We start from the raw sequence: 13,956 nt of genomic DNA, 5'->3' as shown, positions 1-13,956 counted from the left end.
GTGTTTAAAATCTTTTCTTCAAAATCACTATTATCGTCTTCCTGTTTACTTGAAAGTAAAAGAAAATTTGTATTTTTCTTTGAGCTTTTGGTTTCATTATTGAAGGCAGCACATTTTTTCTTGTGACGCCATAAATCCTTCCTTAGAAAAAGTCCAAAACATTTTTCACAGGTTGTAAAAGCCTCTAAGTTGTCAGTTATTGGTTGCCTTCTAGCCGGAATCAAAAACCTTTTTTTGCATCTATCACTGTTTTGTTGTGTTTAAAATCCCCACGATGAAGCAATAACTGCAATTCCCTCTTTCTGTCCTTGGTACCTACTTTATGGGCTAAAGCTTTTGCCACTTCAATTTCCCCACTATGTACACTTTCTAAATGCCTAGCCATTTTAGCATAAAGTCTACCACAATACAAACAAGAATGTCGTTTGTCCCATTTTCTTTTACCCCCCGATCCTCCTGGCACCATTTTCTGCACAGTCATGTCATCTGCTTTCTGTGGAAGGTCAGCCTCCTGATCATCGAGCTGTGGGAGAGGGATGATGACAGACTCGCTACCACTTTCTACCTCACTCTCTGCAACACAAACTAGACTTGCAGTTGTAGGACTTCTTTGGTGTTCATTGGGGTCTGAAAATGCAAAAATAAAAAACATGACTTCACTTGCTGTTGTGCAATTCAAAGTACTTATGCATACCATGTAGACCCCAAGTGTGTCGCAATAGCCGAGCGGATAAGCCATTGCACTGTGATATGGGAGATCTGGGTTCGAGTCCCACTTTTGGCACTGCAATTGAACCTTGGGAGAGGTTATTTGCACACACTGCCGCTGCTCTTACAACGACATATGGTTCACGGAAAACCAAAAAATCATTTCCCCTTCTCGGGGTGAAATATTTCACCAAAAAAAAGTGCTGTCTCAATTTTGTAGGTTAACATGACTGGTTACAACTGACTCATTTGGATAGAATAGTAGACTATCTCAAGGCATTAAAAAAAAATCATTCTTCTCTTCATAAAACAATTTGGTAATAACCATGCAATACAACTAATGCTCAAGGCCATACATCTGTGTGACATGTGGGATTGCACCAGTGTTGTCACAGTATAAAATGAGTTACAAAACAGGTTTCAAGGGATCAAAGTACGTACTATTATGGGTAAATTAGAGTATATTCCTGCTTATTGTATTTGGATTTTAAATCTAAAGCATCACAGGTTCTTATTTACCTTTGTCATCAGCATCCTCAGGATCGCTGTCTGTTTTGCAGCTAGAAGAACTCTCTCCTGAGCTTTCAGGGACATATTCGTCTTCACTGTCCATTTCTGAAATAAGATTGTAAGAGGGAATGATGCTTGCTTGTATCTTCAAAACAGTTTGTTGGGTTTAATTTTCAGGTTTTTAAGACATTTTTAACACAAAAAAGATATCAATTATCTAACATAATGTACAAGATTCTTCTAACTCAATACAGTGGGCACCGGATTCAACGAGGTCGCATTCAACGAGAAGTCGGATTCAACGAGGGATTCAGAAATCCCCGATTCCCGGCCCTATATTTTCTTAGTAAATAAAAACGCATCCAACGAGCATCCTAGCTCCTAAAGTCGCATTCAACGAGGTCATTTAGGCCAGACCATTGGCTTCAGGCCAGAGCAATGCTACCCACAGAGTGGCACAACTTTCATTTGAACGTCACTGTTTGCTTGCCTCCACAAAACGAACGTCTCATGTTGTCCAATGTGTAGTGCGTGGTTTACAGTAGTACGATGCTACTCAGCCGTGTGTCGTGTAGAATTTTTATCTGGTAGGTATTCCTATGTGTAAGGCAAGAGGTGAGTCGGTCATAGACAACATGTAGTCCCTCTATGGAGTGGGTTGGTAGAAATTGTGAGGCGAGGAGAGGATGGGTAGGTGTATTTACTTCGATGAATGAGGAGATGCTGGCAGCAGACATGTGACGTGTAGTGCCATGGTTAGGTCATGCGCAGCTAAGATTTCATCACACCAGACTTAGTGTTAATTGTGATGGTCTCAGTTTTGTATGAATAAAGGACAAGGGCTAATCTTATTAATAAAAATACATGCATTGAAATGCAAAATTTTTTTTTTTTTAAATATGTAAATAAATAAAATTTTAAAATGAAAAGAAACAACCCCAGAAGAATCCCGGTGCCGTAATGTGCTCGTCAAGGAAGCTAAATCATAAATCTAACTTTTTCATACTGATTCATTATTTATATTCCTTGTTTAGGACAAAGTCGCATTCAACAAGAGGTCGCATTCAACGAGGTCAGGGGCCCTGTCCCAAAGACCTCGTTGAATGCGACTTCCACTGTAAACAAATTGATACTCAAATTTGTGATATTTTAGTTAATTGTCCAATGCGTCATTCACTATTCCCAAACAGCAACATTTTTAAAACGGAACATGATGTATCGCATATTTCTTCTGAAGACAGAATTAATTCGGCATTGTATTTGTATCTTTTCTATTTCACTAAAAACACCTCATCACAGGTTATTTACCTTTGTCATCAGTATCCTCTGGATCGCTGTCTGTTTTGCAGCTAGAAGCACTCTCTCTTGGGCCTTCGGGGACATATTCGTCTTCACTGTCCTTTTCTGAAATGACCATGAAAAGTATATATCAAAACATGTGTGCAAAATTGAAATGAAGTTTCTCTTTACTCCAGAGAAGCAAACATCAGATATATTGTAGATGTAATTCTCTAACCATATAGTCTGGTTATGTCTTTGAAAACTAACTTGGTTAGAGAATTAAATCAAGGAGATGAAAGTACAATAATCAAAACTCTTTTCTATAACTGACCCCCACCATCTTCATTTATGTTACAGACTAAATGAAAGAGCAATGCCATCATTCTAAACTCAATATTGTGAGAGGCAGAGGAAGAGAGAGAGAAAGAGAAAAAGAGAGAGATAAAAAGATTATTTCATTTCAAAATGCAGTATCTAAAAGAAAGGATATGATTTCTATGATAAGATTATCAACAATAATTTTTCATCTTTGTTGCAGAGCACTGCTGGTTGTTTGGCCTGGCAGTGAACTTTCTCATTAATGAGGGGAAAATAAGATATTTTTGGCTCACTCTATGACAACCCAGCTGGATTGTCCAAAGTTAATTAAGAACCGATGGAAAGTTGTTAGTGATAGACTATATGAAATGTAATAGTAATACACATTATTAGAAACCAAAATGAGCTACTATTAGGCCTGTAATGACTTACTTTCTTTTTCTTATCTTTAATGTGAGTAAACAGGCATTCAAATACGTAACTCCTTAAAGGACTTCATGCCAATAAGACCAGAGCCTAACCCTGTAGCTCGGAGCTGACTAGTAGCAATTTCTTGTTACGCTTTGGATAGGACACTGGTCTTTTGAAAAGTACTTTACACCCATTTCCAATAGGTCTAATGATATCCAGCTACCCACTTTCTGCTGGATAGGTAGGGGGATTGGAAAAAATTCTAATGTCTTTTTTGCCTGAACCTGGAATCAAACCCGGGATATCTGTGTGATAGGCCACAACTCTATCAACTGATCTCAAGGGACCCTCAATTGAGCATTTGAATGCCATGTAAAAGTTGACAAGCATTCAAGAGGTAATAATATTCCTTTTGGTTTGAGTGGTTAGAAAAGCAAAATGAAAATGATAAAATCAAACTTACTGCAATTACTGCCTATTTCTTCAGGAATTTGTCCACCACGACGAGGAGGCCTTAAGTTCGCACATCTCTGATTCTGGAACAGAAAATATATTAGAATAGAGGATTAGAAGTAGACTTATGCAGCTATATATATGTGCATTCCAATCTGGCATCTCTCAAATGGCTCTACCCAGACTGACAGTCAACCAAAAAAAAAAGGTACATTGTTACACAAACATAATACTATCATCTGCATTTTTTGCTAAATAGGAGCCTAAAATTTGCCAAAAATAACGTCAAAATGTGCCAAAAGTGCCAAAATTTGCCAAAAATTGCGGGGCAGAGTTAGACGTGATATGATATTTAACCCCTAAACTCCCCATAATCCTTGAAAAAATGTATGAAAATTAAATGGTTTCCAATTTTTTCCAACTTTACTTTTAGATAAAATGGTTTGTTTCAAATGAAATCTATTGCCCGTTATATCCTGACAAATAATATCATTAATTCCAGCTAAAAGTGAAAAAGAAATCACAAGAAAACGTTTTTTCAGAAGAAAAAAAATGTCAAAAATCGGAAAAATTTGCCAAACTTTGCCAATTTTGTGAAATTTGCGGAAGGGCCCGGAATTTGCGGCCGCAAAATATGCAGATGACAGATAATAGCATTAAACTATGAGCATACTTAAGAACGACAACTCAGAGCAAAAAGGATCTTGTTTTAAACTAAAGCATAAACCTAGCCGAGTCATCTCAGCCAATTAGAAAAGGCTTCGGTCATAATACATATTCCATGAATCAAACAAAGCAGGTCTTTGAATAGATAATTATTAATTAATCAATGACTAGAAAACTATGTAACCTTCATATCATTAACAATGTAGTTACCTCAGTCTTGTCTTTTGCTTTCTTTATCATCCCAGAATCGGAAAGTAAAGAAAAAACTTCATTTGCAGTTTTCAACGGTTTCTGAAAAAAAGAAACAATACAAATACATAAACTTTTATCAAAGAAAAAAAAATGTAGTGAGTGGTTGACTTTAGCCATGTAAAAAACATTTATTATACTCCAATTTGGAGGCTTGCATTTTAAAAACTCATCCCTCGTCAATTACAACAGTGGCAATTACAAATAAGTAAACCAACTAAGTAACCAGAAGAAATTAAAAACACATAGATCAGCAGATGAATCATAAATGATTCAAAGTCTACGTAGCCAAGAACTGTCAGTGTCTTAGTCTTAGTGTAGGCTACCCAGCCTACTGCAGACTGCATAGGAATTGTTAATTTTTTTTCCTTTTGATATTAGGGTTTGCAACAAGTAAAGGCATGTTTTAGAAGGTACTTTGATACCTGCATGACTCAAAAATGGGCACCTGAAATAGGGCCTGTGGCTGTGACCTTATTTTTTTATTTTTTGATAGCTTCTTCTTTCTTTCTTATTTATAAATATGGATTTTCACGATGTTTGTGTCACATGCAGCTAGGCTTAGAAACTTGACAGGCCAGTCAGCGCCGATCACAAGTCTGACGTCATGGGGGATTTCCTTGGCTGCTGGAAATGTCAAGTTCGCGACCAGCGTGTCCAAGATTTCGAGCGTGTCCTTTCAGACTGGGGATTTCATTCGGCATCGTGTGTAGTTTGTGTGTGTGTGTGCATGACTTTTTTCGTTTTCTTTTCAAAACGGGGCCTGATAGATATGGATGCCAAGTTGGATTATTGAAACCCAAAGTTCCCGTATTTTTTTTGTTTGTCGCCTCTTGCTTTTCGTTTTATACTAGGAGTTTGTGTATACTTCTTCACCTGAGTCGCACCGCAACTATTATTTTATACAGCTGCCATTTTTGGAATTTTCATTAAAAGGCAGCAGTTGTGACGCTTAGTTGCGACTGAATCGTATCGTTCTTGCGGCTGTTTTCAAAACTGCTTTTTCACACCATTTCATAAAGAAGCAGGAGTGAGTCGCAACACAACTATTACTTTTTATACAGCTGCCATTTTTGGAATTTTCAATAAAAGCGCAGCAGTTGTGATTTTTTTTGACAACGGCTTCCTTTTACGGCTTTAATTTCACATAACCGCATCTGACTATAGTCATTCTCCCGACACGCTTTTTTTTTTGCTGTATATGAAAATAGTAAAAATAGCAGCTATAAAAGGAGAGATTGTTGCGATCCGATGGCGTAATTGTAAAGCAACTCCTGCTTTATTGGGAAATGGTGTGAAAAAAGCAGCTTTGAAAACAACTGCAGGAACGATGTGACTCACTCGCGACTAAGTATCATAACTGCTGCGCTTTTATTGAAAATTCAAAAAATGGCAGCTGTGTGCAAGTAATTGTTGCGGTGCGATTCACTCTGCTTTTTAGTGAAATGGTGTGAAAAAATCAGCGTTGAAAACAGCCGCAAGAACGATATGACTGTCGCAACTAAGCATCACAACTACTGCCTTTTTAGTGAAAATTCCAAAAATGGCAGCTGTATAAAAATTATAGTTGCGATGCAACTCATGTGCTATTTAACGGCTTAGTCGTATCACAACTGCTACTCTTTATGTGAAAATGGCGCAAACAGCAGCTATAAAAAGCAGCATTTGCGATGCTACCTGGGCACGCCTTCGCATCGCGAAATGGATCTTCTCTAAAATCGCTGTCAACCCCCGCATCCCCCCCCCCCTCCCCCCTCAAATCACCAAGTTTTCATCATTTGACAATGAAATTGCGAAAATTGCAACACAAGAGTGATATTAAATCCGACCAAATTAATTGTGCGTGAAGATTTTTTTTTTACATATCAGAATTGTGAAACTTGGCATTAAAATCGCCAATTTGTCCTATATGGCAGGAAACCATTACATGTCATTACACACGTCATTAGTCATTACCATAGCACACATAGGTTTCGCTAAGGTCATTACACTACACATCTCACTCAACTGCCTTCATGTGCCACGAGTGAGAGGCGCCGGGTGAATGGGGTACCCATAATATGTCTGTGAATTAGCATTGCCTCTGTCGGTGGGGATTCCATGGCATCCCATGACGTCACACAGAAATTAAGCAGCCAATCAGCAACGATCAAATATTGCGATCAGCGCTGATTGGCCTGTCAAGTTTCTACGCCTAGCTGCATGTGTTTGTGTCATTGTATTTAGTTTGCAATCAGTAGTCCATTGGTGTATGTTTTGTATAAATTGTAAGTGATTGAATAATAGCATTGAGGATGAAACAGGAATATTTCAATTGATAACTGAGGTCAATTATAAAGCTTGTCCCTTTTTATTAATTATTAACATCATGACACTAAACTTAAAAATCTTATTCGATGATGTATCATAAATGTCATGTCCCAATTTCATCCGGCATCAGAAATCAGACCATCCCTGCAGCAAGCATGCATACCCCTGACGCCATTCATTCTTTCCTATATTTCATTACAATGTGACGGAAATAGATAAAAGTGGAGAATGCACACGATTTTTTTAGTGATACTGAAACTGATATTGATGTTAATGTAAATCGAATTTCGAGAAATTTAAGATAGGTACCAGATTTTGTTTTTGTACTAACTTTATTTCTACAGCATGGAATTTAAGTGGTATCACTGTTCTTGTGTTGCAATACCTTTCCAATGACGTATGTCTTGGTCTTGATTAATTTTGAATTATTTTTTTTTTGTCAAGTTCAAAGTCCGGTAGCACTGCTCACTGCACTGATGTGGGGAGAGAAATATCGACCCAAGAACATCGTGAATTGACTGGGAACCGCAACACTGCGATATTACTATTACCTGAATTTAAACTCTAAAAATAATAATAAGAGAAGGCAGCCCTCATTGCTAAGAATTTAACGCGGAAATCTTAACAATCGCCGATGCCGATAGCATAGCCATAGCGCAGAGCTCTAACTCTAGGCTGATGAAGTCGTAATTTAGTGATTTGTTTAGTTAGATTGGTAAGAGTAAGAATCCAAAAAATAATTTTAAGAGATCCGATCCCGAACAATTAAAACTAGACTTGCTTTTTATCCATATCAATAACTAATTAAAAGTGGGAAAAAAATATTTCTTACCCCTTTTTTACGTTGAAAAGTCCACATCTTCGCCTGTCAGTACAGTGTCAGCCGAGCGCAGCCATTGCAGACAAAAACTTCCGGTTGGCGTCTACCGTTTCAAACTCTTTTTCAGAAGAGCGGTACAAGACGCACACCAACGCAATTCAATATTTTCACACACCGTAAATTGTGTAAAATCCACACACACGTTTCAAGTAAAACGTCATTATGGGGACTTCGATGAAATTTGGTGAAATGGTTCAGGGCGTCAAAATGATGGTTTTAAACCAATACCATTATGGGGACCCGAGTGTAAGGCCCCACAATGACAAGGGGTCCTCAGAACGTTGGTGTGTAACCAGGTATTGGTCCCCATAAGTAATGCCATACAAGAACACACACACACACACACACACACACACACAAACAAATGCAGACTCTTCTCAAAACAAAAACAAAAAGGAAAGGAAATCTTTTCTCTTGTCAAAACAATTTTATTGTTGTTGCTTTGATTTGTAGGATTTTATTTGTACTTTAATAGTCCTTTTTTTTATTTTAAAGTACATTTTCTTAAATTGAAGTTTCTATTCTCATGAATGGATGCATATCTATTCTATTCGCATGATCAAGTTGGGATCAAGTTAATTATTTTTGTTCAAAAATGGATGTTCATTCTCTGCCCCTTTTGTAAATAGTGCATATGTATACTCTTGGTGTAGTGTTTTTGAACAATCATTTTCATTTGTAAAACTCTTAAATTAGAAATTTGTTCGTTTTTAAATTTTAGTCAGTGTTTGATGTTTATATAAGTAATGACATCACTCAGCCCTTTGTTTATGTTATTAGACAGCCATTTTAATGATTACTTCTCACTAAATTAAATTTATCTAAACGTTCAAAGTTACACATAGTTTTATGTATTGGTACATCATATAGATGTAGATGTTGTCAGTATATTACTTAAATGCATAGCATTAATTGTGTTTATGTTTTTTTAAAATTAGTTTTATTTTTTAAATTAAAATCAAGAACAATTATTTTTGTGTCATAATTGTTACGGTGCTTTTTATTTTTTGATTTTTATAGGATTGAATGATGTTTCTTTTTTCTACTCTTTGGAATTTGAATAACGCATCGCTACAAGTGTTCAACTTTTCTTCATATGTGAGATTCTATTTTTTCAATGTGGTTTCATGTAATGCTTTTTTCTTTTTCTTTTTGGTCACTACGACAATTCAATAGAAAGTAACATTGAATGAAAATGTTGCTCAGCACCCAACTTAGGGCCTCCATTTTTCCTCCTGATTAGAAGACTTCTATATTTTACTATTTTGGACAAAAGTGTTCCGGCAATACAAATTCTATTTAGAATTTAGTGGGAAAGTTTGCCCTTTTAAATCCAAATTTGAATGACATAATCAGTCATATGGTGAAAAAGTTTGAACTGAGATATTGCCAAGTTTAGTTAGATGTTTAGTTTAGTTTATCAAAAATGAGGTCTTGTCATAAATGATTAAATCAACCCTTTTTGTACATTTTCATGAATAATCAAAGCTTAATTTCACTTCTAAATATATTTTACAGCTAGTCAAGTTTAAAAAGTATGAAATTTGAGAAAAGTTGCTGTATACATTTCCATTACATCTGACCATGACTTCATGAAAAATCACCCGTGTAATAACATTGTTTCTAGTATTGATGTATGGATGTTTCACACATTAATGATAGTATTATTACATGTTCCATGGGAGAAGAGTTCTTCTTCTGTGGGGTGTTCATGTTGACTTCTGACTAACGAAGTCTGTCTTGTTATCGAGTTGTTATAAAGTTGATGAGTTTATTAACAGATTTTAATTCTCATTAATTCAAAATTATAACAACCCAACCTTCTGCTATCATTTCCAAAATCATTGTGATAACTAGGGTGCTAAAATACCACATACCACGCTCACAAACAGACAAACGATAGAAAACGGAATACCCCACGGAAAGAATTGATAAAACTAAGATAAATGAACTGTGTTTTGTTCGCTAATTTCTCAAACCAAGCATGCGGATTTACTTCAAATAAAGATTAAAATGCTCTAGGGAGCATATTCTTTAAAACAATGCAAAAATTGCAAATCCAAAATTTCACCTTCCGACTGAATATGTCATGCACTGACACATTTAGTAAAGGCAAATTCACAGGTTCAAATATGCCAATTAAAATTTTGTGGGGGTTGTTTTTCATGCCTTCTTTCTTTCTTTTTCCTTTCCTTTCAAAAATATGTTATTTGCATTATAATAATTGTATCTGATCTAGCTATTTTCACATACACCCCCCCCCCTAAAAACCTATACCTATTCTGACTGTTTATAATGCTATACTACTGTAATTGTTGTCTTGTTTAGTAATAGTGAATAATAAAATACAATACTTTAAAAGCTAAGTCAGAAAATAATTGGAATGGGTTTAAACGGTACTAGGAAAGACCTGGATATAATACATGTAGCACAAAATAATACCAGGAAAAATAATATAATAATACTACTGTATAAATTCTGGTCAAGTATTTGCACTTTCAGGGAAATACTAATAAAGTGGACGGAAGGATAGAAGATGTTATTTAATTTCACTGTAATGCAGTTTCCTGGAGCACGCAGTTTCCTCCAACTCATTCCAATTTTTTTTCATTATTATTCTTTGTACTTAAATTTCCTCAAACTAAGGTTTTCTTGAACAATTTATGTCACGAGAAGAATCCCTGGGTGGGGTTACCGACCTCCCATTGTCGCAGGGAGGTACTTGCTATGTCTTCTATCCCCCTGTATCTTTTTTCCAATTGATTTCTGTCTTTGTCTTTGAATGATATTACTTAGTTTTGTACTGACCCTGGTCGGGAAGGAAGCAGTTGAATGTGCAGTTATAGTTTTGGGAGATTTTTTTTTTTCCTTGTAAATCAGCTCTCTGTTCTGTATTATTATTTTTTTATTTATAACATATGATTTGTAAGCATTTGAGTGTGTTCCTCTTAATGGGATTTTGTGCTGGTGTCTGGGTGAGACTTTTAGATTACTTCAAACTAGGTGCACTGATAGTGTGGTCTTAAAATCTGCATCTGTTCCCTATTTGCACTATTCCCCTTCGTCTTACTTTTTCCTTTTAATTGTACATCTAGAATGTTTTTACCATCCAATTTTCTTCCTTTTTACTTGCGCGGAGATGACCTAAATGTGTTGCAAGCACCGTAAAACCATTAAAAACTAAACAGACAGTAAGAGGAGACTGTGCAAACTCATTTTGAACAGAAAAGAAAAGAGTTGTTTCTTGATAGGGTTTCTGGCTTCCCATAGTAGTAGTAGGCAGGGAGGTTACTTACTGTGTCTTCTATCCCCGTATATCTGTTTTCCAATTCGCTTTCTCTCTTTGTCTTGGAATGAGGTTACTTGGTTTGTCCTGGCCCTGGCTGGGAGGGAAACATTCAAATGTATAGTTTTGGGAGATTATATTTTTGTCTTGTAAATCATCTCTCTGTAATGCAGTGTATTATTTTTTGTTTTGATGATATGTAAACATTTGAGTCTGTTCCTATTGGCGGGTACCTGTGCTTGTTTGGATGAGACATTTAGGTGATCTCAAACTAAGGACACTGAAGGTGTGCTCTTGGAATCTACATGTGTTCCCCATTAGAAATAATTCCCTTTGTCTGACTTATTCTTGGTTGCTTTAATTATAATCTAGAACTTTTAACTACTCAAGTTTTTCCCCTTTTTACTGGTGCTGATATGATCTATATGTGTTGCAAGCATCGTAAAACCCTTAAAAACAAACAATGTTCTTTACAATAAACAGGGATATACTGTTAAAGATGGGATAGAAAGTATTCCATTAAAAATAAGCAGTGCTAAAAATACTCAAATGTCTTTAAGGCTTTTCCATGTAAAAACTGATCAAGAATCCTATGTAAGGCGCTAAGAGACTTTTCATGCAATTCTATATGTCTTGCAAGCATCGTAAAACCCTTAAAAACAAACAATGTTCTTTACAATAAACAGGGATATACTGTGAAAGATGGGATAGAAAGTATTCCATTAAAAATAAGCAGTGCTAAAAATACTCAAATGTCTTTAAGGCTTTTCCATGTAAAAACTGATCAAGAATCCTATGTAAGGCGCTAAGAGACTTTTCATGCAATTCGAACGGTTTTCATTTGAGTATTTAGGGCATACATTGTATGGTCTATGTTTGAGGTATCCTTTTTGTGTGCACGTTGAAACCTTGTCAAGCGGGTGGTTGGATGGGAGCATCACCCTTGAATCATATACCAATGATGTTCGCATGGGTATACGATCCGATAGTGATGTCATTTCTTCTTCTCTTTACTAGCCTATCCTGCTTCTTTGGTTTGTGATTGTATTTTTGACAGGGGATATTTTTTTTCTCTGTAAATCTTCTGCTGGTTTGTTCTTGGTTATTTATAATTTAGCTTATGATATCTTTAGGTTATGATTTTGATTTACATTTGTACTATTTTTGTTAGATTGCTTGTTTTTGTTTCAGCGGTCTCTCATATAACCTAAATTGTGTTGGAAGAGACCTAAAGCAACAAACAAACAAACAAACAAAAAAAAAAAAAACCTTGTCAAATTTAATTTTGACATATTTTTGTATTTTAATTGTCATATTTATAATATACAGTAAAACTGTCAGTATAATACAAGGGCTGCCTGACAGCAGAAGGGTCTTCGCCCCATATTCAGGCAGTAAGCCAGCAAGACTGCATGTCGGGCCTTGAGCAAGTGACCTTGCCCTTGTTCATTTACATCATCACACTCTAGCAAATGCTTAAGATATTTCAGCTTTCCAGTAAATGTTTCTTAGTAAGCAGAATTTCAAATCATATTTTACAGATAAAAATGATTAAAGTCCTCCGTGTTCCCTCCTGGTTTCAATACTTGAATATTTTTTTTCACTTTTGGGACAGAAATTTGCGGGTGGTTGGATGGGAGCATCACCCTTGAATCATATACCTATGATGTCCGCATGGGTGTACGATCCGATAGTGATGTCGTTTCTTCTTCTCTTTACTAGCCTATCCTGCTTCTTTGGTTTGTGATTGTATTTTTGACAGGGGATATTTTTTTTCTGTAAATCTTCTGCCTGTTTGTTCTTGGTTATTTATAATTTAGCTTATGATATCTTTAGGTTATGATTTTGATTTTCATTTGTACTATTTTTTGTTAGATTGCTTGTTTTTTTGTTTCAGCGGTCTCTCATATAACCTCAATTGTGTTGGAAGAGACCTAAAGCAACAAACAAACAGAAATTTTCCGGCAATGTCCACATTTTTCAAATTCTTGTGGCCAAGTTCGCTGCTTTATTTTGGCAAATTTACGAGTTCAAATTGGCAAATTTCTTTAGGGCAGATATTTCTTCCATTTTTCTTTTTAATTCTGATTTTGTTTTGCAACTTTTTTATATCTTAATCTGCAAAAAAATTTTAAAAAGCTTAATATTTTTAATTTATGACACAAATGCAATTTATGGATGTTGTCAGGGTTTTGATTAATTTTTAAAGACATATCCTTAGATTTAGATTTCTTATTTTGTGATTCTTAACACTTAGTTTTATGACACAAATGCAATATATGTATGTTTTCAGAGTTTTGGATAATGTTTTAAAAACATTTCCTTAGGTTTCTAAGTTATTTTATCGCCAGAAACGTCACTCTAGTGGCTGCAGTGCTGATCAGAATTAGAAATTTAAAGCTTTTTTTGCAGATTAAGAAATAAAAAAACTTTCTGTCCACAATGGATGTGATTTATTTTGACTCTAATTTTACTAGTCAAGCTTGAAATTCAACTAAGGCCTCTGGTTCATCACTACATGTTACCGTCTTTAAATGATTGGTTACAAATGAGTATTGTAACATGATTTGTAGACTGCGAGGCTTACCTGTTACTTAGATGTAATAATGAAGATAAGCAAATTGCAGAGGTGAAAATTATTTTGCAGTAATGGTACTTTGATAGTAGTGATGATAGCCTTTACAATGATTCGGCTGTGTATGTTTTCCTTGACAATCATGATACAAAGTAATGATTACTTTAATGTATATTAACTATATCATTAACATTTATTTTTTGTATGTGTTTTATGTATTTATTTTTATTAAATGTTTTTTGAAGACACAGGTTCCTTTGTTGTTCATCTTCATGGGAATATTTATATTTTTAATAAATTGGAAAGATA

General features: G+C 35.4%; 1 protein-coding gene across 2 annotated transcripts; it reads right to left on the bottom strand.

The window, feature by feature from the left end:
• Positions 1 to 220: 220 nt before the first annotated feature.
• On the bottom strand, positions 221 to 13,956 carry LOC144977289 (uncharacterized). 2 transcript variants are annotated; one of them, XM_078922351.1, is made up of 6 exons: positions 7,739 to 13,956; positions 4,558 to 4,638; positions 3,692 to 3,764; positions 2,527 to 2,622; positions 1,228 to 1,323; positions 221 to 627 (listed from the first exon to the last, which is right to left on the bottom strand). In XM_078922351.1, exons 1-6 carry the CDS (start codon positions 7,763 to 7,765, stop codon positions 221 to 223), a joined length of 780 nt encoding a protein of 259 aa, XP_078778477.1. In that variant the 5' UTR covers positions 7,766 to 13,956. The 2 variants fall into 2 exon arrangements, with proteins under 2 accessions (XP_078778477.1, XP_078778469.1); XM_078922343.1 differs by lacking the exon at positions 7,739 to 13,956 and having other exon boundaries at positions 4,558 to 4,957.

This window comes from Berghia stephanieae, chromosome 1, assembly GCF_034508935.2.
Source record: "Berghia stephanieae isolate SIO BIC M18660-M18661 chromosome 1, UCSD_Bste_1.3, whole genome shotgun sequence".
Lineage (NCBI taxonomy): Eukaryota > Metazoa > Mollusca > Gastropoda > Nudibranchia > Aeolidiidae > Berghia > Berghia stephanieae.
This window is presented reverse-complemented; position numbering and strand designations above follow the sequence as displayed.

What these genes read in the sequence shown, in the direction of transcription:
- LOC144977289 (XM_078922343.1), bottom strand. Translation starts at nt 4,716, where the DNA reads ATGGCTAAAGTCAACCACTCACTACATTTTTTTTTCTTTGATAAAAGT. An exon ending in AAGCAAAAGACAAGACTGAG is followed by an intron (nt 3,765 to 4,557) that starts GTAACTACATTG and finishes TTTCTGTTCCAG; the next exon opens with AATCAGAGATGTGCGAACTT. An exon ending in AGAAATAGGCAGTAATTGCA is followed by an intron (nt 2,623 to 3,691) that starts GTAAGTTTGATT and finishes TGGTCATTTCAG; the next exon opens with AAAAGGACAGTGAAGACGAA.